Source organism: Poromitra crassiceps (genome assembly GCF_964638095.1).
Source record: "Poromitra crassiceps genome assembly, chromosome: 6".
Lineage (NCBI taxonomy): Eukaryota > Metazoa > Chordata > Actinopteri > Beryciformes > Melamphaidae > Poromitra > Poromitra crassiceps.
The window spans coordinates 35,793,577-35,816,033 of record NC_139627.1 but is presented as its reverse complement, the minus strand read 5'-3'; the positions used below and the strand labels follow the sequence as shown (position 1 = coordinate 35,816,033).

The 22,457-nt window shown below is 44.5% G+C and overlaps 2 protein-coding genes across 7 annotated transcripts in view; both read left to right on the top strand.

Moving 5' to 3' along the window:
• Positions 1–160: 160 nt before the first annotated feature.
• On the top strand, positions 161–4,831 carry commd6 (COMM domain containing 6). The gene is made up of 7 exons (XM_083638484.1): positions 161–208; positions 618–676; positions 2,324–2,389; positions 2,478–2,554; positions 2,921–3,089; positions 3,260–3,412; positions 3,548–4,831. Exons 1-7 carry the CDS (start codon positions 163–165, stop codon positions 3,596–3,598), a joined length of 621 nt encoding a protein of 206 aa, XP_083494610.1. The 5' UTR covers positions 161–162; the 3' UTR covers positions 3,599–4,831.
• A 754-nt stretch (positions 4,832–5,585) lies between these two features.
• The window catches only part of tbc1d4 (TBC1 domain family, member 4), a 43,066-nt gene continuing 26,194 nt past the window's right edge, over positions 5,586–22,457 (top strand). For all 6 annotated transcript variants that reach the window (XM_083639372.1, XM_083639374.1, XM_083639371.1 and 3 more), the window contains exons 1-5: positions 5,586–6,649; positions 18,435–18,563; positions 18,672–18,909; positions 19,735–19,982; positions 21,796–21,885. In XM_083639372.1, coding sequence (XP_083495498.1) covers positions 6,254–6,649; positions 18,435–18,563; positions 18,672–18,909; positions 19,735–19,982; positions 21,796–21,885 — 1,101 coding nt within the window. In that variant the 5' untranslated portion in view covers positions 5,586–6,253. The remainder of the gene's footprint in view (positions 6,650–18,434; positions 18,564–18,671; positions 18,910–19,734; positions 19,983–21,795; positions 21,886–22,457) is intronic.

The window sequence follows — 22,457 nt, the reverse complement described above, 5'->3', positions numbered from 1 at the left end:
CACCCACCACCAGCCATACAATGGACCATTCCAGGGTCATGGGCGTGTTTCAGACCGTAGACCAGAGGGGGGCGCTGTTGTCCTTCATTTAAGCTTTTGGTGGACGACCGTGGAGCGAATGGGAGGGACTGGGAGTGGGAGGGGGCCGTTCACGAGTACTTGATGCTGTTGATGCGCAAGAAGATGCCAGCAGTAGAGGAATCATATGGTGGGTTTCAGCGTTACCTTAAATCACCGGACAGTGTTTTTAAAAGTTTGTGGTTAAAAGAGGAAGCGTATGCTACGGACATGCTTGGCTTTTGACAACAACAATGCTACATCCAGGCTGTTTGGCGGTAGCTTAACGCTACTTGTTTGCGTCAGCTAAACACAGAGCTTCCGTAGTTAGCCAGCCAGCTCTCAGCCCATAGCCCTTTGGCTTTGCTAGGGCTAGCTGGCTATAGCTAACTATAAGGTGTGCTCTGTCCGCTTAGGTGACTGTGGTCATTGGTAATTCCAGACGTACAGTAACATACATCACTAGTCATCACCCCCACACCTGTACCGACTAGAAGAGATAGGGGGTTGGTAAACGTTGATCAAAATAATTAGCGCTAACCTTTGCTTCTGCATTTCAGGTGTTAACAAGATTGTGGACAATATCGGAAGACTTTCTCCTGATCTGTTAGCCGAAACAGTGAGGATATTTATCTTATCCCAAAGTTGATTTGTATCCCCATTGAAACCAAACACAAACATTGTATTTCTACTGTGCCTAGATCAGTGGTTCTCAAAGTGGAACCCCCAGGGATTCTTGAGGAGTTCCAGATGGTCTCCAACAAAAAGGGGAATCCTTTATTTTCACTATAATCCCATCCAAAAGTGTGGCCTATAGTTTTGCAGCAGCCTAGTGGTTGGGGTCGTTAGGCTGATGGATTGCATTGTACTCTTTATATTATACGCCTGCAGACCATTCAGTATCGCTCTACCTGCTCACGTGTGTGCACCTTTTTGTTCTATTGGTTTGTAATATAATTATTGTTATTGCTTTTACTTTGGCGTGTGACTCACTCAAGCAAGTAACAAAAGCATTGAGTCATAAGTTATAGCAATAATTTATTAGATATAAACTATACATATGTGTTTACATACACACCCTTTCCTCAATCTGATTGAAATCGATCGGTTTGGAGATTTCGAGTCAACTGTTTACATGGGATGTGATTTAATGCAATCTGGTGTTTACATGCACCCAGAACATGGAGCAATATAATTGAACAGCTGTGTCACATTCACATACATGCGCAAAAGTGATGAATACAACAACTTGACAGGTCTGCCAACTCTTGCATTGACCATGAGACTCAAACAATTGACAGCTCTCTCTCACACATGACACTTCTTCAAGTACATTTTCTCGCAGTGAAAAATAAATTCATACTGTAATTATACCGGTAGCCTAAGCGTGAATTATGCCAGACATACGGACTGTCACACGGAATCCTGACGAGAAAACGTTTTTATAGTTTTTATAGCCTCCGTGCAGGTTTCTTCTCGCCGGAGTGATGAAAAACGTTACTTTCTCCGCACGCATAGTTAGAAAAGAACTCTTCTGGCAGCAGCTCCTCTCTTCTCCTGTCACAGGCGGGTGCGCCGGAGTCCCCTTTGCGTCAAGATGGAGGGCATCTTGGGCATGCGCAGAAAGAACACAGCCCGAGAGTAATCAGTTTCATCCTTTACATAATAACATTTTTCTTTTGATCGGTTTATGAAAAGGTTTAAACTACCCCTCTGCAACCGATTGAAATTTCAACGGGTTTGGGCCTGTTTAATCTGATTGAGGTATTTATGGAGCATTTTTGGTTTGGGCTTTTAAACCTATTTCAGCCTGATTATTATGCTCCATGTAAACATGCCTACTAGTGAATGGTCTTGCAGGCTTTTAAAGCCCAAGGAGTACACTGGGCCCAGGTGCACTGCATCAGCCTAAACACCAACAGAATGTCATCATAGAAGCTGGCGATCAGCATAGCATAGCAGCTGTCTTGGAGCAAGATTATGGAGCTCCCACAACATGCCCATGGAAACTGCAATTACCAAACTCCTTCCATGTATGTCTCTTGTGCAAACCTTAATAATGCTCCTGAGCTGTATGCTTAAAATGTTTGCATGCAGCATCTTTGAATATTTCCTGATTGATCAAGCGGTTGTGGGGCAAACCCTTAACAAAGGAACAACAATGGGATGGAGCTATAGGTATCCATGCCCTGCATAAATTGCACTGGGTGGTGTGTTGTTGCCATAGAGGTTATATTTATGATAACTAATCTTATAATCTCCACAGTGTCAGCACATTCTGTCTTATCTTCAAGGGCAGACCAGGGGAGTAGATTCAGCTGATTTGTCTGATGTGAGTCAATATTTCCTTACAAAGTTTCACTCTCAGCAACCCATCTTCACAAGTTCCTCTTTCACAACTTGTTTTCTTCTTCTGGCAGAGAGTTCAGAGAGATGGAGTCAGACTTGATGACGATGCTCTGCAAAACATGATCAGATTCCTCTTGTTAACTTTCAGGTATCTTCTGTCTTATTTTTGGTCTCTGAATGTGGGTTGTTACAGTTCTGTATTTGATGGGTGCCCCTTCTCCCTGTTAGACCCTGCTACCTCTTTCTAATATTGATCAACGCCCAATGTGTTAAAAGGTTTGCCCAGATTGATGCAGTTGCATGTTCTTCCAAAATGTACTATATACTACTAAATAGGACCACATAAAACCGGGGGACTTTGCTTACCCTGACTATTGACTATTGAATAGAGCATGGCCTTTATACAGCCATCATGGGCCTAGCAAAAGGCTAAATCACACATGAATCAGCACATAGTCATACTGTGTGACTATGTCTATATGCTTATTACTGAAAATGTGTATTGTCATGTCAGGTCAGCTGGGAAGAGCAACCTCTCTGGAGATGACCTGGTGTCGAGGCTGGAAGAGGGCAGTGGCAAGTGGCCCAAAGCCTCCCTGCAGGTGGTGCAGAGGCTGTGGACTGAACAGGGCGCACTCATCCATGCCCAGCAAGAGGCTCACGACATGCTCAGCATTGGTCAGGTATGCTATGGTTGAGAACTCGAGTCAGAGTGCAGTAAGGCAGTCTCGTCTATTGTCAAATGAGCATGTTTCTGATGACATGATCATAGAATTTGTGCATCTCCTTAATGAGATGAGTGACAGGTGATCTGTGTTGATAAGACTTAACCCTTGTTGCTGTATCTGTCTAGTTGGTGGACATGCAGTGGAAACTTGGCATGGCAGTGAGCTCCGACACCTGTCGCTCTCTCAACTCTCCCTATGTGTCTCTGCTGCTGAAGATCGCTGAGCCCTCTGGACAGATACGCCAGAGGTCTTTCGAGATGACTGTTCCACAGTTCCAGGTTTGTATGTGAAAGGGCACATCATGCGATTGCAGCATGGACTTATAATACATTGGCTTTATTCCCACAGCACAGTAAGCTATCAATTATGAATGAGCATCATTTTGAGATGATTTTGTTTTTTCTTTTCCACAGAACTTTCACAAGCAGTTCAAGGAGATGGCCGCTGTTTTGGAGACTGTATGATGGCACAGATTCACATGTTCTGTTGTGTTATCATAAGAAAGCATCCCAGTTTACACGGAACCAATGGGAGAATAGCTAGCCACAGGGGTTCGCCACATCAGATGCCACATGTTGTGTCCAATGCCGTGGATAGAGATGACTGTAAATGTCAATTGCTTCTCAGTGACGAGGCTCTACAGTGCAATGTTTTTCTCTCCATGGAGTGCATGAGCTCCTAAAGTATTAAATGTAGGAGTTTGAACTGTGAAAATAGTTCAAAGTGCCAATGCCAGCTTTGAATGTAAAGATGTAAATGTGCCCCTTCTTCCTTTTCAATGATCCATGTAGGATGAACTTAATGTTAGGGTCATGTGCAACTACACTGGTAGCACTGTAGAACCCTGATTCACTGTAGAGGAGGGCTGTCTGACATCGATATGGTTTATATTGTTGTGTTAGTTGGCATTGAAATGTCATTGCTTATGCTACATCTGAACACAACATTTTTGTCGTGGTTAAGGGTTCGTGACTAGCTTTGTGACAACATGCTGTATACAGTACTACATATTATATTGTCAGTCGCTGGCTAAAAAAGCTCTTCTGCTTCGCAGTAGTTTAATTTATTTATAGTTTGAATAGCTTATGAAGTGTTATCCAAATCAGCTGTTTTGTCAACTGCTTGGTTTTAGTCTTGACAATGACCAAAAGGCGAATAAATCGCACGGCAATTAAAAACCCAGAATCCATTGATCTCTATGGGACTATGGACTAGTCACACCAAATCTAAATTTGCGGTGCAGTTTTTTTTTCTGATTTGGTGTGAGAATAGTGGACCCATAGAGATAAATGGTTTAATTATTTTTTTAAATTGCCGTGGGACTTATTCGCACAGATTATTCGGTTATGGTCTGAAAAGACCACTGGTATGCCTATGGTCCTAAACTGGCCTTTACTTTTTTCAACTTATGTCCATCCTTACTTAACAATAATGTAATAAATATTTAACAAAAAATAATTTCAAACTTAATTTTGTGATTATTTTGGTCCACTTCATACAGCTCAGGGAACCAATTAAAATCAAAGCAATTATCTTTTATCGTAACTTGTAACTTGTAACCCACCCAAAATGCAAATGTGTTATATTACACATATCTGTTATATATTATGTATTATGATAACTTGTAAACATCACACAAATGTTATCATATATATGTATATAAGACTTGTATTGCATTATTGTATTGTATTTGGACCCCAGGAAGATTAGCTGGTGCCACAAGCATCAGCTAATGGGGATCCTTTTTAAATAAATAAATCTTGTACACTGTAGAGACAGTAAAAAAAATAATTTAAAAAATGCATATGGGTTCCTTAATTGGGACAAAATCTTGCCAAATGAGGGTCAGCAAGCTGTGTATCTATTTGGGGCCCTATGCCATGAAAATATATAACCCCTGGCCTACTCATTTATAATATATGTACATATTATTGTATAATTATTTTATTATAGTCTGCACCAGCGGGGTTGGTGTTGACAGTCTGCTGCTCCAAGGCCACTGGCTCCATGAGGGTACATCTACGATCTAGTGCTGCTACTATTTAGGACAGAGGGAGCACTTGAAACCATGGAATTTGGTTGATAGAATGGGACTGTGATTACATCCAAAGGCACATGCACACAGGCTATTATTTAAATCACAATCCTCAGTTTGTGAAGCGTCACTGTTGCATATTTTCCCACTGTGATTCTAAAATGTTTGTACCTGGCCAAGTGTCTGCCTTTAAGTTTTGGTCCACCATAGAGCCTTAACACACACTTTCCATACTGTATGCCAACTATTGTGCACTATGGGAGGGGTGGAGCCTCGCCCCTGTCACGTTTAGCAAGTGGCCCAGCCCGCCCGGCCCACTCCTGCACATGCGATGGGTGGATGGGTGGATGGGCGGGTTGCCGACGCACACGGCCGCTCCGCCTCCAAGGCGTTGTGGATGGAAGGATCACAGACGAGAGACTGCCTGCACCAAAGCGATAAACAAGCATCAATGTATGCCTTTTAAATACAGTTGATATCGAAAAATGCGAGGGTGCGAGAGTTACAGGCAACAGGACTTTTAAGACTACAACTAATTAACTGCGTGGCCCAGTTTTGCGCTCAGGGGAAAAGCAAAACGCGTCCAAGAAGTCTGATTTCTGGGCGACTACTGTTTACACTGGAGGCTTCCAACGCCACGTTTTAGCAAGCAAGGTTGGAAACTTCAGCACAGGGTTGTTTAGCGTTTGGCCCACTGCTCGTGCAAATAGTGAATGAGCAGGTCAGGGAGAAAGTTACAATTGCATGTCAAATAGTTGTCATCAGGAAACATCTACCCGACAGGCTTTGGGTGGAAAACAAGGACTGTTTGCATTGGTGGTGGACACGAGGAGCACATGTTGGTGTGTGCATACTAATGATCGCCTTTGGTGTGTGCATACTAATGATCGCCTTCGTTGTGTCAACTTTGACTGGGAACATGGACATGCAAACTGTTGCAAACTAGTCACAACTTGGAAGGAGAAACCTTTACGCGTAAGAATGCTAAATCGGTGTCATTTCTGAAACACGTCTTCAGCCCACTGCAAGCCAGTCTTCACTAGCTGTCATCGAGCTTCAGGACAGCGAGCTCCAGCGGGCCGTCATGGAGGGTCGGGATGAGGAGAGCATTCCCCCGAAGTCGGACAGGAGATTCACCCTGTGGTACATCGGCTGGACATCGCTGGACAGGCGGACCACCCTGCCCATGCTGCCGTGGTTGGTGGCCGAGATCCGCAGGAAGAGCGAGAAGAGCGAGTGCGGTCCCGCGGCGCAGGCGAGGGAGGTCCAGCTGGTTCTGATCCCCCCCGTGGTCCGCTGCGTCCCGTGCTACAGCAGCAGCTCGTCCGTCTTCATATTCGAGCACAAAGCGCAGCTCATTGCTCGGTTCATTCACAACAGCAATGACCTCACTTATTTTGCCTACCTGCTGCGGGGTCAGCCTGACAACCCCGAGTCTGAGATGTCTTGTCATGTCTTCAAGGCCAGCGACCCCAACCAGGTATGCCCAAGAATGACACAAAACAAAACAAAACATATTGCACAACAATAACACCATGCAGGGACATGACAAGAGCAGGTTACCATTGAAACTGTGCAGAACATTTGACTGATAAAATGCAACCAATATGCATCTGTATTAATAATAGGCTATAATATTGTTATAGATACTTCCTTCCAGTGCAGTGATATTCTAATGACCATATCATGAATGTTATTTTGAAATCTCCCAATGTAACACTGTGGCATTCCAATTATATTACAGGGGTTTATCCTTTTGCTGTGATATTTGTTTAGTATCCTTCTGAAAAGACATAGCTCTTTTTAAAGGCAAGTAGTAGGCTATGCCAAAGTAAATGTCCTGCAAAGCCTGGATTGAATGTTCCTTGAGATAACTTACTAATGTGTCATTTCATTCCAAATGCACACTGTAATGTTAGATTAAGGAATGGGCAAAACATGTTTGCTTTTGGGATTAAGTATTTAGGCCAGTGGTTGGTGTGGATAATGCAGTGTGGGCAACCTGGATTTTTTGGTCAAGTTAATCCATCTCAGTGCGTTGGATCAAACATCTCTGTCTGCCTGTGTTGTGACTGATAGGAACTCAATGGCCACAATATTGAATCAGCACATTTACATGCTCTGATCAGCACCCCACTCTTGTGTAACAAACCGGAAATCTGCTAAACGCTCGAAATTCAGGAAGGTGGCACTAAGGGTCAGAAAATCAGTTTGCAATCACTCTCTGTGTGTGTGTGTGTGTGTGTGTGTGTGTGTGTGTGTGTGTGTGTGTGTGTGTGTGTGTGTGTGTGTGTGTGTGTGTGTGTGTGTGTGTTTGCAGAAATGCTCCTGATGACAGATGGGCATGGTACTCAAGAGCTCGCCCTAGTGGTGTGTGTGTGTGTGTGTGTGTGTGTGTGTGTGTGTGTGTGTGTGTGTGAGAGAGAGTCAGTGAGTGACGTCTCTGTGTGTGTGTGTGTGTGTGTGTGTGAGAGAGGATTTGAGGGAGAAAATGAGAATGTGCCTAATCCATGTTTTTGTCTATGCATGAATCACGTGGTCTGCGGTTGTGCCAAGATCATTTCTCAGACAGCATATTAAGGCAAACTGAAGTAAAGGCCTTAATAACAAGCTGAAGTCTGACACTTGTCCCTTGTACTCTTGTCTCCCTACTAGTGAACCAGGAACCCTTCACAAATATTGCTCACACACAGACGCTCACGTTTTTCAAGGATCTCATGTGTGCCTGTATCGGCCATCTCACGTTTCCTGTGGTATGTGCAAGCCCACAGCAGACTGTTTGGCTGCTGGTGAAAGCTGAGAGTGGCAGGGCCAACCAGTGGGAGGCAGATGCACTTCCGAGGTGTTTGGCCCTTCGAGTACTGGGGCGTGAATGTATACAGTATACAGTTAGAGAGGCAGCGTGCCTTGAACACTACCTCGCTCTGGATTGTTACGCAAGAAAAACTGGTTTGATAGCCAGCAGCTAGCAACATGTGCAAGGTGGACCATGTGGAATGCACTCTTCGTCCAATCAGAACCGCGTTGCCTTGCGGGCCACCCTGTCACTGTAACTGATCTGATTATTAACCAATTCGTTTCCTGTTTAGTGTTTATAGTCTGCACATTCTGTCTTTTTTATTGTGTGACTGGGGCTGTCTTCTCCCAACAGAGTTTATTTTATAGGCAGAGGGGCAGTAGGAGGAGAGACATCTATTCTAGGGTTTAAGAGTGACAGCGGTGCATTGTGAAAGCCTGAAGAAGACGGAATTCTTGTTAATACGATGTGAAAGGTTAAGATGAGTTGGCTGTCATGGTGTCTCGTAGAAGAAGAGACGGGCTTAGTTGACACAAGCCACAAGGGCTATTCATGGAAAGCTACTAAATTATGCAACCATGGGAAACAATCAAGTCCAACATAAGAAATGACTGACAAAGAATAGCATATGCGTTAAAGAGGCATGCCTCATGGCGCATTTTCTTTTGTTTGACAGTTTTACTTCCTCAACTTGAAATGCGAGTTCAGTCCTAGAAACTTGTTGGTTCAGCTCAAATTAGTTAGGCAATTGGTGTAGCAATTCGCACATTTAAGGCCCACTAAATCAACTCTGATAGAACCTAGGGCTGTGAATCTTCACTGGCCTCATGATTCGATTCGATTACGATTCAGAAGGCTACGATTCGATCTTAAATCGATGCATCACTTTTTTTCCCCAATACATGATTTCTTTTTTCTCACTGTATGGCTACTTTTAACACGTTCACTGCCAATGACGAGTTGACTCGTCAAACACAATCCAACCGTTCACTGCCAATGACGAGTTGACTCGTCAAAAAAAAAAAAAATTTTTGACGGTGCTACGTGGATCAATGCCCCCCACGTCTCCTATAAAAATATTGGAAGTATTGAATGTGTATAATCTATTTTACCGACCAACTAAGTGGCGACAGTGCTCTCCCGACAGAGAGAAAGCCAACCAAAAACAGCCGCGGGAGGAAGCCATTCTCAAGGAAATGGCATGGCGATTTTACAGTCATCAGTCACCAGACTCGCCCAGCAGCAGCACACCGAGAGCGGAGAGCGGTGCTGACGTGGGGGATTGCAAATTTGCATAATAGATTATGGGTGAAACACACTTTGAAACACCCGCAGAAAGGCCAGAATCGCACGCATTCCGAAAACCCAGAAACGAACGAGCCTCATTCTCATACTGTAGGCGAAAACGCTTTCACGCTGCTGCACACGGGCGCACAACGGTGGGGGGTTCCAAAAATAGACTGGGTGGGCAGCATAAAGCCTAGAATCGCACAAAGCTTCATCAAAGCTCTCAACCGAAAATCCAAGAAACGATTGAGTCCCATCCACAGTCCACACTCGCCACACTCGCCGACGAGGGGCCGCCAGAGAGGGAGGCTGCTCACTGCTCAGACAGGCAGGAGAAACTGGCTTGTGACAAACGCCACCAGACACGCCCACGGAGGGAGGAGTTTGAAGGAGAGGGTGTTCAGAACTATATTGTTCAGATGTCTGATCTCTCACTGATGCCAAAAATAAATGGTTAAAGTGACTGTTCTGCCTGTTTGATTGAATTTCACAAAACTGCGATTATCTCAGCTTCCTGTCTCAGACGCTGAAACCATGCTGTACTCAACGGCTAATATCTACATAACTACTAACTCTACAAACTAACTCTTTTAGACAGAGAAAGCACACATTCTATTAGTACTTTTGTGAACTTCGTGTTCACAAAGTCCAAGCAGAAAATTATCCTCGGCTCTTGTAAAATGAGCCAGAATCCTCAAAAAACGGCTTGGCAGAAGCTACCTACAGTAAAAAAAAATGGCTGGCAGTGAATGTGTTAAAATAAAAGTACATTTGGAATTGCATTCTATTATGATCCAAATAAACAACTGCATGTACTTCCATTATATTTTATTCGATTATTATTATTATTATTTATTTTTTTATAATCGATTTTTGACATTTGTGAATCGATGCAGAATCGTGCACGTCCGCATCGCGATGCATCTTATAATCGATTATTTTTGACACCCCTAATAGAACCATACAGTAGAGTAGAACTTAGACTGATGAATGATTGGTGCATCCATGAAAACAAGCTAAACTCTGCTAAAGGCTACAATGTCATCATGACAGCCAAATAAACCATGAGTTAAACCGTGCCATGCTCCAAGCATACTGAACAAACACATCTGACTGCCATTTGGAGTTGAGTTGTAACCTTTTGCCTGGCTCACAGGCTGGGATACTCATTGACCTACTCAGTGAGACTGGCATAACAGCAGGTGCAAATAGACCACTGACTCAACCTTGTTGTGCCATCATGGAGTCAGCCATAGACGGTCCGAGGCTGCTGCATGGTGTCAACAGTAACGGCTCATGTTGTGCTCTGAATCTCTCCCCTTCCCCTCAGACCACTCTGTGACCCTGCACTGTCCAATGGCTCCTCCTTGTAGGACCCGGTTGGTGACAAGAACGGTACACGAGCCAAGGTCAAGAGTAACGGGGTTGACTTGACCTCTGGAGATAACAGTGCTATTTCAGAATGCCGGACATGGGAAGGGGCGGGGGTCTCGACAGCAAAACGAAAGCCCAGGTGATAAGTTTCAAGCAGCATATCACTGACGTGATCTCTTGTTCGTCTGATTTGAACCCCCCCTTTGTTAACTGACCTAGTAAATAACGGACCCAGGGGAATTACCACACAGTTTAAATCTGCGCTAGGCAATTTTGCATGCTGGCGGTGGGTTCAATGGGTTGCAAGGGGTAACCATTTAGAAACGTTTTGAATTTCAGTACCCAGAAAACGTGGTGTGTGTGATGTTGGTAAACTGCACACACAGTACGCTGTTGTTTACCAATCCACCTAGTCTGTGATCACTTTTTAGGAAACAGTTTTGTGCTTGAATTTAAATTTGTTACTTCTGTGGGTAGAGGTGTTTTCTTGCCAGTGACCATAACCAACACCAGAGTTTCACTGGGTTGAAAGGGTGAATGCATGGCGTCTCTGTTGCACCCCTACTTTGTGCTGATAGGCTGTATTCATAAAAAATCTTAACGAGTGCAGGTTAAGATTTCACCTGAGACAACAAAATCACTTTTTGTTAACATGATCAAGTTTCTTGCAAGGCGAGAAACCAGAGAACCAAGATTCTGTTCTGTTCTGTGATGTCATGTGACATTTTGATGAAATGCACGCCCTGGAGCTGCTCCACTGACTGTGATTGGGCGACTGACTTTGTGGGCTCCTGCGCTAATCTAACTTAACTTTTACATCCAAACAGCATTTATTATAGTATACAATAGTCTGGCTCCTTCAATCAGTAGAGACTAGTATAAAGGTTCAAAATAACATTGATTGATTCAACAAACAAGATAAAAGTTTGGCGTATGGCTCCATGATGACGCTCCTCCTGCGATGATGAGGGGAGGGTGTCAGGAATGTGTAGAATAGAAATCCCCCCATGGGGAATCCACAACTGGTACACAGTAATGATAGCAACTGCAGAGAGACAACATATCTGTGAATAGCGAAACCAAAAGCCGTTTTCCCACATGCATACCGGAAAATTACCTGTAAGTCAATATCGGACATTTCCCGGAATTTCCCTTCACACCTGGGCGCTCGCAAGTGGGAATATAGCAGCGAAATTGCCTGTATGTTGGGGGGCGGGGGGAGGGGGGAGCTTATTTTGGGGGTCGGCAAAACTCCATGGTGAAATAAGTTTGCTTGTCACACAATAAATCACACTCGTTTGACTTAAGAGCAGCGTCAAGCCAGCATAATAAACACAGCCGATTTCCCCCCTCCCCTCTCTGCTCGAGAGAGGCCAGTCCTCCGCACTTCGCAGCAGCCACACAGGACAGACACAGCGAGAATGGCAGTGGCTTGCAAGCTGCCCAACGCTTGTATGTACTGTATGTAGAGAAAGCAAATGCACGAAGCGAAATGTGGAAGTAGTTTGCCTTGATGTGCGCGAATGATTAGATGATGCACGCTGGAAGTGAACGTTAAGCAACGTGTGTACACCTCGCCCATGAGAGAAGGACCGGTGTCGCGGCAAATGACTGGACCCGTTCTACATTTGTGTTCCTTATGGCGCATACCGCTCTTCTGACTGGCTCGAAACTGGTGAAATGTCCGCGATGACGGGGTCGCGCTTATACCGGAACAACAACTTTCACACATGAAGGCATTAGACCGCGTTCCGGTCATTTAGCGGTAAAAGGCGCATGTGGGAAAACAGCTAAATAGTAAGAGACGTGAACCTGAAATACTCCCAACTGCTTTAGATGATTGGTTCAGCGTCAAATCGAGGGAAGGAGATGGCTTGCACCGATTGGCTATTGATAGCACGGGAGAGCGTGGATTACTGTGATTGGATAAGAAGAACAAAGCATGAATGAAACTGGGCGTGGATAACTGTGATTGAATGGGGAGAAATGTCAATGAAACAGCAGGGCGTGGGCTAAGTAGTCTTCCTGATTGAAATTACGTCTAGACTTCACATATTCAAAAATATACCTTTTATCTCCAGAATCATTGTGTGCACTGTCACAGTCACCATCTGCTTCTCTGTTGATGAGCTGTCCAGTACGTTCGTGTGACATCACAGATTAATTGATTGTCGGCAACACATGGACAGACTACAGTCAATATTCACCAATACAGAATTGACTGTCCTTGGCCACATAATAATATTCGTAAGTGGAAATTCAATGTCCTCCTCTGACATTGTTTTTTTAAACAAATAATAGCACAGCCTGTTGTTCAGTAGGTGGAGGAATCTAAAAAATCTGTTGGGAGGGTGAAGGGAGATGTGGGTGTTGGGTCAGAAGTACAAAAGGTTAATAGTGAGTTTACTCACCTTCCTGGTACATGGAGATTTCTCAGTGTGATATGAGAGCACACTCCCTCGGCCTGTCAAGGTGACATGGGAGTCTGTGTCTTGCTTTGTTTGGAGTTGGAACATGGCTTCAGTCAGCTGTCTGTGGCTGGTGGTGTGTCAGATGGTAAAGCACTGGGACTGTGACGTCATCGCTGCTTTGAGGTGCAGCTGGAAGAACAACAAGGCGCATTTTAAAACCATCTGTGGCTCTCTGTGCCTCCACAGAGCACTTGGGCCTGGCTGCTCCTAATTGGGCTACGTGGAGGTCAGACCAAAATAGATATCAAGTCTACCAAGGCCAGTGTTTTCCTAGTGATGTCCTCCCACAGTAGAGTCTCGTTATCATCATTATTCTGATTGGGTATTCTGAATACAACTGTAATCTTGCCCTCTTTGCTTTACTTTGAGTAGCTTAGCCACAATATCTAGGCTACATTTAGATTCAAGATTCATTTTAATAGCCATAGTGAGTGGCCTACTCATATTACAAATGAGGAATTTGACTTTGTGCAGTATGCAGCGCAGCGACATCAATATGGTAAATGGACTGCATTTATATAGTGCTTTTATCCAAAGCGCTTTACACTGTGCCTACATTCACCCATTCACACACCGCAGGGCATCGGGAGCAATTTGGGGTTCAGTTCGGTGTCTTGCCAAAGGACACTTCGACATGCGGACTGGAGGAGCCGGGGATCGAACCACCGACCTTGTGTGCTCTTGGGATAAACGTAAAGAAAACACAGTACATAACTCAAAACAGCAGAGATGATAATCCCATCACTACTCTGTCGGGGGAGCCACTGGAGAAGGTGGAGGACTTTAAGTATTTAGGATCATGGGTGGCCAGTACAGAGAAGGACATCAGGGTCAGGAAGGCCCTGGCCTGGAAAGCTCTCCACTCACTGAATAACATATGGAGGACAGGCCTTTCTAGAAAAATCAAGCTTGCCCTGTTCACTGCATCTGTGGAGTCAGTGTTGATCTATGGCTCTGAAACATGGACCTTGAGTCAACAGAGGGAGAACAGACTAAATGGATGCTACACGCGGATGCTTAAGCATGCCCTCAACATCGACCCTGGCACCCATATCACAAACGTTGATCTTTACCAAGAGCTGCCTAAGCTAAGTGAGAAGATACGATGCAGGCGGCTGAGGCTTGCTGGACATTGCTATAGACACCCAGAGTTAGCAGCACAGAAGCTGGTACTGTGGGAACCGACACACGGAGCTAAAAGAAGGGGAAGACAGCAACTAACATATGTGGACACTATAAGGCGAGACACCGGGCTGACTGCAGGAGAAATTGGAACGTGTATGCAGGCGAGGGAGGAATGGAGATCCATCATTGCCCGAGGAACCCACTCGACCTGATGATGATGATTAGTGGACGACCCGCTCTACCTCCTGAGCCACAGCCGCAGAAGATGAAGCAAGCAATCTGTCCTCTCTGACACATTGGAGAAAGAAAAAGCATGCCTCAGCCCGTGTTTCCATTGTTATCTTGTATCGAAGCAGTGATAACATCTTTCTCTCAAAGGGAGTCTAATTGCGTCTAATCACAGCTATGGCCATATGCTATGGCCAAACCTAGTCTGTGGAACTTGCATTGTTCCCTGTGGTTTGGCATTATGGTGCTGATAAGGATAAAATAACTCTTGTGTGCCAACCGCTATGTCTGATCAGATATTAGGCCTACTGTATCAGGTAGGGGAGGTTGATCAGATATTAGGCCTACTGTATGGTAGGGGAGGTTGATCAGATATTAGGCCTACTGTATCAGGTAGGGGAGGTTGATCAGATATTAGGCCTACTGTAATGGTAGGGGAGGTTGATCAGATATTAGGCCTACTGTAATGGTAGGGGAGGTTGATCAGATATTAGGCCTACTGTATCAGGTAGGGGAGGTTGATCAGATATTAGGCCTACTGTATGGTAGGGGAGGTTGATCAGATATTAGGCCTACTGTAATGGTAGGGGAGGTTGATCAGATATTAGGCCTACTGTAATGGTAGGGGAGGTTGATCAGATATTAGGCCTACTGTATCAGGTAGGGGAGGTTGATCAGATATTAGGCCTACTGTATCAGGTAGGGGAGGTTGATCAGATATTAGGCCTACTGTATCAGGTAGGGGAGGTTGATCAGATATTAGGCCTACTGTAATGGTAGGGGAGGTTGATTAGATATTAGGCCTACTGTAATGGTAGGGGAGGTTGATCAGATATTAGGCCTACTGTATGGTAGGGGAGGTTGATCAGATATTAGGCCTACTGTATGGTAGGGGAGGTTGGCATGAGACATGAGCCGACTCACTGAAAGTGTGCAGGACTCTAGCAGCTCAGAGGGGACAATCCCTATGTTTGTTTTATCCTAAGCTCTAAAGCTAAACTACTAAAGCTACGCTTGACTGTTAGTGTTTATGCAGACAGGCTCAGTATCACAGCCAGTGTTGCTGATATTGTCTGAGAGAGACAGACAATGATGGGTGAAGGTTGGGCATAAAAAAAGCTTGGGAACAATTTGTATGGGTGGATTCATTTGAATAGGTGATCTCCGGTCCCTGCAGCTACAGACCACTGTGCCCGTCTCATCCAGGGAAGGAGCAACTTCACTGGCTCTGTAGTCTCTGTATTGGGTTGACTACAAATAATTAATCGGATCAAACAGTGCTGTGGTGTCGTCTTACTCATGTATAATCCAGCAGGTCTGTGTGTCATCTTTTCATCAAAGACAAAGTGGTGCAAGACATCACAGCCTGCCTAAGGCTGCACAGCACTGCTGTGATTGTCAGACTGGTCACGTCGGTCAGGCCCTCTGACTTACCGTAACATCAGTAGTGTCCACGCTGCCTCTGTTTAGAAGCATCATGTTTTGTTTGTGTGTAATGTTAAACGAGTAAAACGCATCGATACAGACAGACATAATGATGTATTTACCGGAAGCCAGTATATTTAGCCAGTAGCCACCTGCTCTGTTAACCCATATTTGTAATGCATTTATGTCACTACGGGAACCCTAAAATGTAGGCTTTGGCCGTTTTTTTATATTTGTTTTTAAACATTCACATTTTTCACTTCCCACCCAATTCACTCATTTTGGGTCTAAAAGGCAGGAAGTAACACAGGTGCAAGTAAAGCATTAATGAGGGTTTCCAACTTCCAATCCATTTAGGTGATCCAGTGCCGGGGCCCTCATTCATGTTTTGCTTGCCTTGCACCTGTGTTACTTCCTGCCTTTTAGGCACAAAATGGGTGAATTGGGTAGGAAGAGAAAAAAGCTAATGCTAACGTTTGCGTTTTTATTGATACTAGAGACCTATAATAGATAGAGACGCCCCGACTTCCAGTCACTTCCTGTATCGGTTTCACCACTGCCACCGCCCTTAGGAGACTGGTCAGCCAATGAAGTTCCATACCATTGCCAGACAGCCAATCACAAGATGATAACCATGCCCATTTGGAAGACCGTTAGAGTACCTTTTCTTATTATTGGCTGAGCCTGCAGTGGTGTGTCTCTATCTATATTAAAGGTCTCTGATGATGCTATTTCATGTGTGCCTTTGCAGAGTTTAGTTTTGGAAGCTTACAGTTTGCTGTCATCTCAAAAGATTTAGTGGAGGTCTTCAAGGATTCTTGGGAAATAAGTCTGTTGATGGTCAGAAACTCACCCACACCCATGCTCTTACTCCTACCAGTCAGATGTTTGAGTGAAGAGATGGTGTATGTATGAACCCCCCCCACCCCCACCCCAATATCTCAAAGGAGCCTTCTGTCTCTCCAGCCGTGCATGTTTCAACCCTGGAGGCGGCAGGCGCTTGGAAAGTATGACCTTAAAATGGCTCATGTAGCCAGAGCAACAACATGGCAGGGGTCAGGCAAAACATTTGATCTGCGTGTCTCATGGATGAATTGGCCTCTGAGAAGCAGGGATAGCATCTTTCAGGATAGCACTTTTTCCTTCTTGCACATCTCCCATTCATTCCTAGACTTTCCTAGCGTGCCTTTGCCCTTCTGTTTTCTTTTTGCTGTTGTCCTGATCACATCACTGGACTAGGACTGATGTGTTTTGTTACATAATATCCCCTCTAATCTAAAAGCATATTTGCTCAACAGGACATACGTAGTTCTTATCAGATATGATACGAGGTGTGTGCAGAATGTGGAGGAGCCACTGTTTGTTTTGGCATTTCCTGTTGCCTTAAACAAGGTGTTTGCCTGACCTTGGGCCTGGTTCTAGGCACTCTTGCTTTTCAGTGAGCTGGTATTCAGTGGCCATCAGTCTTGTTGCTTGTTGCAGTATTGATTATGTGAGCTCCTCAGACATCAGACTTTTCTCCTTCCATCACAGTTAGATGCATTAGTCCAATGTTGATTTAAAAAAAAAGTCAAAAAGTATATGTCCATGAGTATCAACATTGGACGATGCAAATAAAGTGTTACCAAAATGTCTTCAGAGGATTCACATTCCCCAGTATTGCTAAAGGAATATATTTGGGAAGACTTGTATTATCTGTCTTGACTTGTGCAGTGTAGTTTCTTCCGTTGACAGGAGTTGCACAACACTTTTCATATTTTCTGGCATGGATGGCACTGGCTGCTCCACCAGCACAGTGGAGCAGAAACAGGCGAGTTGACCTTCAAGTCTCTCATTTCTTCCAGCCTCCTGTTTTGTCTTCCGCCTTAGCCTGGGCGTTTCCTGGCTCCTCGCCTGGCTCCTCGCCTAGCTCTGTCACCATTGTGCTGTGTTGTCTGTCTGTTGTTGACTGGTCTTTGTTAGTGTCAATCTTGTGCTGTTTTGTTCGCCTTGAACTATTTAAAGTTGCGGCGTGCAGTCAGCCCATCTCAATGTTAATCAAAAGAAGCTCTCAGGGTATGATGATGTACTGCTTTTAAGCTTTATATCTACAAATCCAGACTGGCTTGGATTGATGCCACTTAAAAAAGTTATAGGATCAACACTACAAGTTGCAATGGTTATTTTATTTAGGCTATTTATTTAATTTACTTTTAGAGTTGTCCTCAATTTTGTATTCCTATTACTGTTCTCAGATTATTATTGCTATTTTCAAGGTCTCATTTTAAAGGGTGACCTGCAGTCAGATTTGAAAACCAGAAAGTGAAAACAACTGAAATAAAATTGTCATTCCAGGCTAATGCAGCAGTTACTGTGTTATTTATTTCATAATCTTTCCTTAGCAATGTATTGATATTCATGTTGTACCATTCTCATTGCCTCCCCTCTCATTGTACAATAGAGAAAACCTCCTTCTGCACATGCTTCCGGTTTGTTTCCCTTTCTCTTTGTTATAGTCTTCCTTTTTAATGTGTCTTCCTCTGAGTCATTTCTGTTTGTCCGTCCTCTGCTTCTGTCAGGTTCCTGAGGTGATCAGCAGTATTCGCCAAGTTGCCAAGTCGGCCCTGAAGGAAGACGCCAAGCCCAAGCAGGAGACTGAAGAGGCCTTCTACAACTCCCAGAAGTTTGAAGTGCTTTACTGTGGCAAGGTAGAAAAAAACATGAATGTGCATGTTTTGAATATGGAATGTTTGCATTTGATACGGCCATTGAATCATTGTCATTTAATAATAATCATGCATTTAAAAAAAATCCAGGTGACAGTTGCCCACAAGAAGGCTCCAACCACCCTCATCGACGACTGCATCGATAAGTTTCGCCAGCATGAGGTGGAGCGCAAACGCCTGCGTTTGCTCAACGGCCAACGCGGCTCCACGGAGAGCGCCTCTGTTGAGTTCACCATAGGGGGAGAAGGAGACCCCCTCTCCTCTATCATGAATGAGAGCCTGGAGGATCCCCACAGCCCTGCACAGGAGGATGTGATCAATGGTGGAGGTAAGAGCCTCTTGCAACCTTTGACACTTTAAAGCTGTTAGAAAAGCAGCTATTGGTGATGATGTACCTTGCATTTGTGGGCCCATCACTGAAGTGGAAGGTAGAAGTGGACAAGGCAGGTTGAGGTTTCTTTTTAAGACGCATGTTCTTGATAGATGTACAGGCTCTGCAGTATCCGTGTAAAAACAACACATAAATTAAATTGACCGTGTCTATTTGATACTGTGTTGAGATGGCCAAGTGGTAAATTCAGAAATGCAGCCCGCTCTTCTCAGATGTTGTTGCTCAAGAGCTGCGGACTTCCAATATGGCTGCTGGAGGGCATGTTTCATTATCTGAGAGCCGGTTTCCTCTCTGGAACAGAGCTTAGAAACAAGATCCTCACAAATTAGATTGACTCTTTTGGTGCAGACTCTCGATAAGTATCTTTCATTTGTTTGTAATACATTGCACGCAATAGACAGCATTGATTTGGTTTTGACGAAACTGTAGGGAGTGATGCATCTCACCACTGCATTGTGAAATTCTCAGAGTTACACTTATTGGGCCAAAGGGGGCGCTACATTCTTCATTTATTTGTCCATGTGTCCCACACACATATCTCAGACACCACAGATTAGAGTGATGCATCTCATCGCTGCACTGATTGTTGCATTTTCAAAACGACACTGATTTGGCCCAAGGTGGGCTCCACAATTACAGCTCATATTTGTTACTGATTGGCTACACGGCGGACTGTGTTATTCTTGGGATGACTTGTTCACTGTTGCTGTCTTTGTCTTTGTTCTATAACAACTTAGTGTATCCCTGCTGTATCTGGTCCAGGTATGGGCCTGTCCAGCAGTTCCAGTCAGAGCAGCCTGAGGGGAGCGTTCCCTGAGTGCATCCTGGAGGACTCTGGCTTCGAGGAGCAGCAGGAGTTTCGTACGCGCTGCAGCAGCCTGGCCGGGAGTCTGCAGAGGAAGCCCAGGGAGGGCGTGATGATGGGCCCCACCATGCGCCGCAGACACTCCAGCGCACCCAACCACGTTCAGCCCTCTGACGCAGACAAGAACCGCACCATGCTCTTCCAGGTACAGGAAATGAGCGTGTAATACACCGCACACCGTTCATGATGCCAATAAGTACAGTTCAGTAGCGTCCAGGTACCTTATGATAATGTCACAAGGTGTAATCATGGGCTTTACCTTTGTTGAGGTCTTGGTTTCAGACTTAGTCTAGCTCCTCAGAGGTTTCTCCCAAGGGGCTAGCTTGTAGCTCAGTTTGTGAAGCCAATGCTGAATTAACTTAAACCTACATTCTTTCGAATGGCCTGCAGGGGGCGACTCTACCGGCTGCAAAAAGAAGTACGGTTACATGGAAGTGAATGTGAAAATGACCGTACTGCCCCAGTAAACAGTTTCCTAGCGAGTTTATGGTGTCAATCGCATTCGCCAGTTTCAAGTCTTCTTCAATACAGCATGATGTTCATTTAGTATATTATGGTACAATTTCGACTCGAGTAAAATAGATGATAAAAAAGAGTCTATGTTTTGGAGCATGATTGACAGGTCGCCTGTCCAGTGATTGTGCAGCTCACCGATCACAGAACAAGAGCAGGGCGAACTGCCGCTCTTCTCGTTCAAATTAATCTCACGTCCTCTTTTCTCCAAGAACTGGAGTGCCTTTATTTAGATAGGTCAGTAGGCAGACAGGAAAGGTGGGGAGAGAGAGAGGGGATGACATGCAGCAAAGGACCTCGGGTCAGAAGGACCGTGCATCCGTCGTAAGCGTGCTACCAGGTGAGCCACCAGGACGCACATGTCACTTCTGACTCTAAATAACCAAGATGGTGACGATGAAAATGCCAACCTCGAGGCTTCAAAACAGGAATCCTAAAACCAATGGGTAGCTACGTCCAGATGTTTTGATCTGTTTGTCCTCGTGCAGTCAAGAAGCAAAACATGGCAGTGTGGAGACAGTTCCCTTATGGCCGTGTGGAGCTTTAGCATAACAGCATGTCCTCACTGGAACATGTGGCTGAACATGCACTCTCATGCTTATAGCTTCAACTATTAGTGAATATTGTATGTGATCATGGTATTGATGGAAAGAAATCCAATGTAGGTGATAAATTGCACTTTTACTTTTTATAACCTTTGGATTTCATCCAAATTGTACAGTAGTAGAGGCTTGGTTTATGAGCAGAACTGTTAATTCCCCTTGTCAACGAGATGGATTGACCACATGTTTTCACTTACGGGTAGCAAGTCATAATAATAATGAGGCTAAGTACACAAAGCCGTCTTGTTACACAAGAAAAATCAAACGCTGAAAAACCAAACGCTTGCTTGCTTCAGCACTGTTTGTCATTCAATCCCTCCCTGCATTTAGCCTAGCTTCTGAGGTTGCTTACTACTGTAAATCATTTTAATGGGCAAGCAGCTTGCAGTTACAAACTTCAGGCTAGCGAGGCCCAGCGTTACTGCCTTGAATAAAGAGGCTGTAACTCTCCCCAGCAGAATCTGTGACTGCAGCGCTACTCCTGAGAAGGTGTAAGGCCAATCTGTTATGATGAGCATGCTGGCTGCCATTCCTCACACACCATGCCTATTTCCTCATGAAGCTCATTTAGAAAAGTAGAGCACAGCGCTCAATATGATCCCCTCCACATCAGTCAATTATGGGAAAAATCATTTGTGCACACTATTGACCTTGGTATTGTGACTGTGCAGCATGTGTGTGTTTGGGTGGGTTTCTGACAGTCCCTGTCATGAGATACTACAACATCATGCGACATTGTGAACCTCTTTATTAATTTTAAACGTACAATATTATCTATATTAGCTATTACTTGTGCATGAAAGTCAGGTTCCTTATCTGTGTGTGTGTGCGTGTGTTTGACAGGTGGGGCGTTTTGAGGTAAACCTCATAAGTCCGGACAGTAAAACAGTGGTGCTGGAGAAGAACTTCAAAGATATCTCATCTTGCTCTCAGGTTAGTTTGTTTTTACTTGGCTGGTTACACTAAGCGGCAACGTCCGTCTTGGAAAAATGAAGCCATTGCTGCCAAAAACATCAGTTCCTCAAACGGCCACTTGAGGCTGGCTGCATAAAGCGAGGCATTCTCCATAGACCCCCATGTTAGAATGCCTGACGTTTCAGCAGAAATAAACATGTTTACAGCCTGGTTTAAAAAAAAACGTTTTGCTCTCTATAGCTAATTTACCCATTCATGACAAATGTACGGTGGCTGAATTTTTATATAACTCACCTGTTTACTTACAGTAGTCTATGGCTGCAAAAAGAAGTCCGACTGTATGGAAGTGAATGGGAAAATGGCCGTACTTCCTACTTGATTTATGGCCTCAGTAACGCTTTCCGAATGAGTTTATGGTCTCAGTCTTTTTCAATGCAGCAATGATGTTCATTTGGTAAATTATGGTCCCATTTAGAGTAAAACAGATATTAAAGCTGATACGTCCGCCCTGTATGCAGGACTACAGGAGAGAGATAAGGGGACAGCGGGGGGTTCGGGGTTCCAAGTCACTGACCAAACACTATTTCAGT